The sequence below is a fragment of the Equus quagga genome, unplaced genomic scaffold, assembly GCF_021613505.1.
Source record: "Equus quagga isolate Etosha38 unplaced genomic scaffold, UCLA_HA_Equagga_1.0 114827_RagTag, whole genome shotgun sequence".
Classification (NCBI taxonomy): domain Eukaryota; kingdom Metazoa; phylum Chordata; class Mammalia; order Perissodactyla; family Equidae; genus Equus; species Equus quagga.
The window spans coordinates 1-3908 of NW_025795710.1; the positions used below are offsets into that span (position 1 = coordinate 1).

General features: G+C 38.8%; 1 protein-coding gene across 1 annotated transcript; it reads right to left on the minus strand.

Annotated features, from left to right (window-relative positions):
- Positions 1–6: 6 nt before the first annotated feature.
- Positions 7–442, minus strand: LOC124232780 (keratin-associated protein 21-1-like). The gene has a single exon (XM_046649694.1). It carries the CDS (start codon positions 389–391, stop codon positions 83–85), a length of 309 nt encoding a protein of 102 aa, XP_046505650.1. The 5' UTR covers positions 392–442; the 3' UTR covers positions 7–82.
- Between the last annotated feature and the right edge of the window lie 3466 nt (positions 443–3908).

The following is a 3908-nucleotide window of genomic DNA, read 5'->3' on the forward strand; positions in this document are numbered from 1 at the left end:
AATCATGGGGTCCACATCCTTCAATCAGCATTATCCTTAGATACGCCATTTCAGGAGCAAATGAGGCTTGGATAGTGATGTTCTAGCAGCAAGAAGAATAACAGCTTCTATAGCAAAGTGGCCTGTAGCCACAGTAGCCAGAGCCGTACCCACAGCCATAGCTGGAGCCATAACCACAGCCATATCCAGTTCCATAACTGCAGCCATAACGGGGGCTATATCCACAGCCATATCCGCAGCCATATCTGGTTCCATAACCACAGCCATAAAGGGGGCTGTATCCACAGCCATAGCCAGTCCCATAACTGCAGCCATAATGGGGGCCAAACCCACAGCCATAGCCATATGTGCAGCCATAGCCACAGGAGTTGCCATAGTAGTTGCAACACATGTTGTCAGGAGAAGAGAATTCAGGCGGGTTGCAAGAGGAGGTTTCTGAAGTGTGTGTGTCTTCTACTTCTCCTGGCCCTTTATATACTGTCAGTAATTGGCAGAGCATACCATTCATCTCTGACTTAGCCACAAAATATGTAAACACCTTTTATTTGCCAGTTGCTGTTGACAATCGTTAACAATGGTTTGCTTAAAATGAGCTCATTATTTTGGAGTCACCACTTTCAATTCAAGAGCCTCATGTATATTTACTCTGCCAAAGAATTGTCTCAATAGAATCATGTGCCCAGATGTAAAACTGATACCCATTTTCAAACCCTCCTATTATTAAATAGCTACATTACACAACTATCTTGTGGGGGGCTGTAGGAAATCTTGTTCTTTTGCTCGCTACTCTACCCTAAGATGTCTACTTTGGCCCATAGGGAAGGAAATATTCCCATCTCCTTTCTTGAATCATTGCAACTTCTTGCCAGACTTGTCCCACTCACATACCTACTGTCAGATACCTACTAGTCTCTTGTGGTAGAAAACAAGGATGATGCTAATTCTACAGGGCACAGAACAGCCCTCAACAACCAAGAAACATCTTGGCCAAAATGTCATGGCACTGAGATCAGAAATCTTGGTTTATTTCTCTGCCTCTATAAATAAGCTCTTCTGTCCATAGGTGTCTAAATCTAAAGATCCCCTTTCCTCTCATTCTATCCCAAACCTCCGACCTTTCCATCACTAAATGTGCAGTCAGAGAAAGTTTTTTTTGCTTGTTTATTTCTCTGGGGGGGATTCTTTTTGCTCATCTTGCTTCTCTAGGTTTTACTTAAATCACCATTTTTAGAATCTAGTGGACTCCAAAAATAAATATTTCTTGCTGGAACAACTATGAAATCCAACTTAGAAGGGAGTAGAAACTCAGGAAGATCATTCTTTCTACTGGATAGTCACATTTCAACAACAAAGGAATGGGTGATAATCCACTACTTTATTAAGTACCTTCAACAGGCATTTTCACAAACCTGCTGATTTCATTTTCTGAGAAATTTCATTATTACACATTTTTCCTTCCTTAAGAAATCTTCCTATTTTTTTTATATTGGTCACAGGTCTAATCTGATCAATCTGTGATGTTTCATTCCTAATAGCAAAAAGGAAGAAAATATATCCCCACCCCAACTTTTCTTTTCCTTTGTTTTGTCTCCTTTTCTGTCATCTTTGAAATTCTAAACTATAAATTCTAATTCACAAATTCCCTGGCATAGACACTTTACTTTTTAATACTGCTGCCAACACCCACTTTTAGGCCACAATACTATTGGATTGTTGAAAAAGTATTCAACCTTTATTGCAATATTTCAAATACTTTTCCATTCAGATCTCTGGATACTGCTCCATAATGGTGGCGGTGTGTCTATTTTGTGCAGCTCTGAATTACCTGCTCTGAGTTCAGTGCCTGGTACATAGTTGACACTTGATCAATATTTGCCAATAAAAAATAGATGGGTTAAATCAAATACACATTCAGCTGTTGGTGTGCCACTTATAAGCTATAAGATATTTAGATATATTACTGCCATCTTCTCTTTTAACTTAAAGTTAAACTCTCAAGTTTCCTTTGACTAAGAGAGTGACAAGATTTCAGACTTGGGGGAAGTGTTAAGTGAAAGTTTGTCAGGACCATTTTCTAGATAAATAAATTATCTTAGTAAATGATAGGCTCTTTACTGGATACATAAATTATCTTACACAAGCCTACCAATATTCTTCCATTTGACTGAATGCTTTCCATAATAAAAAAACATAATGAAACAATAAGTTAGATTTTTAAAGAGCTGTGATGATAAGAATTCCCTTCCCCTGTTTGTAAAGCTAACCTCAGAGTTACCCAGAGCACAGTCAGTCCTCAGATCTGACTTAACGAATGTTCAAGCTGTGAAAACTGTCCTGCATTTGAAAGAACTCCTGTTTCTTCATCAGTTGGACAAATTATATCTTGTGAATAGCTTCATTGCAGGCTCACTTTGATGGCAGGGCCATCTCTGTTGGATTTGGCCATTTTGTGGGGTCTCCTAGCTCCAAGGACCTCAGAGTCAGAGTTTGTGCAGTGACCCTGTCATGGAAATGAGACAGTGACACATTTGTCATCGCTGGTTACAGCTGAGTCTGAAGGGCTTTTTCTGTGGTAGGATCTAAATGTTAGAGTTCTGGAAGTTCAGAAAAGGAAAGGGCACTAAAGTCAGTACCAAAAAAGCCATAGACCCTCTAACTGAGAACATTGACTGGAATTTTAAATTCCATTCTTATGTCTTCCCCAGCCAAAGAGAGCCCCATTAAGGCACTAGACTTTGCTCTTTTCCACTGGAAAATGTGGCAACATCTGATCGTGCTTGAAACCTAATAAAATTCTCTCCCCCCTTAACACTTGCTACCGTCCTCTCTAGTCTTCTTTGCAACTGGCATCAGCTCATTTGTCACAACCTCAAAATACTTCCCTGAACTCTAATACTTTAACTCTTACTTTCTTTCTCATTAAACTGTTTCATTCCCTCTGAGGTAATTATCTGTCTGAATTCATCTTAAGTATTCTTTATTTTTTAACTTCATCTACTAGAATGTAAACACTCTGAGAGCAGGTCATATGTCTATAATTTTCCTACTGTGTCTTCAGTGTCGGGGATGGTTTCATGTGAAAAATATTTGTCAATTAACCGCTTAAACCAACCTCCACAACCTCAATATATGCAAATCTATTTTTACTTCCTTGAAATGAAGATGATGTGATAGAATATTATTCTTCTAACTTATTCATTCTTTAAGTTTTTATTCCTCGTGTGCTTAACAATGAGTCTGCTTCTAATTTCTCAATAACGCTAGAAATGATCTTTTTCATTCCATTAATCCTTTAAGCTCAGAGGCCACATAGTCTCTCTCCAGAACTGTTGTTCTGACTTATTGAAGATGTGTCATCCCTTCTCTTCTTTCCCCTCCTGCTGCCTTCTAGAAACAATGCAATTTCACAGCACCACTCTGCAGTACTGTGTGAGTGTTCCTGGGTAAGGAAAGGTCTGAGCATATGGAATATGAGGATTAGGTGAAGAAGGCATCATTTATGATGCAGGGATAAGAAGAAATGCTTGTACTATGCTGAAGAAAAATCCAAATTCAGGCAAGCTATTTTTAGACAAATTTCCAGACAGGCCATATCATTTCAAAAAACGAGTTGACAAACAAGTATACAGAGATTTCTTAGAAACAAAGAACCATTTTTATTGAGAATAAGCGATTTGGCCCATTGTAGGATGTTAGGATCATCAACACAGTCATAACAGAGAACCCGAGTCTAAGGAAGTAATGCTAATATTTGGAGAATAGTCAGATGTCACCTCAGAGCCTCAGGCCACAATGATGCCATTCTAAAAGTGGGTATTGGAGGTCAAAAACTCTGTCAAGTTATAATTTCTTGGGTATAGGAATCATGGGGTCCACATCCTTCAATCAGCATTATCCTTAGATACGCC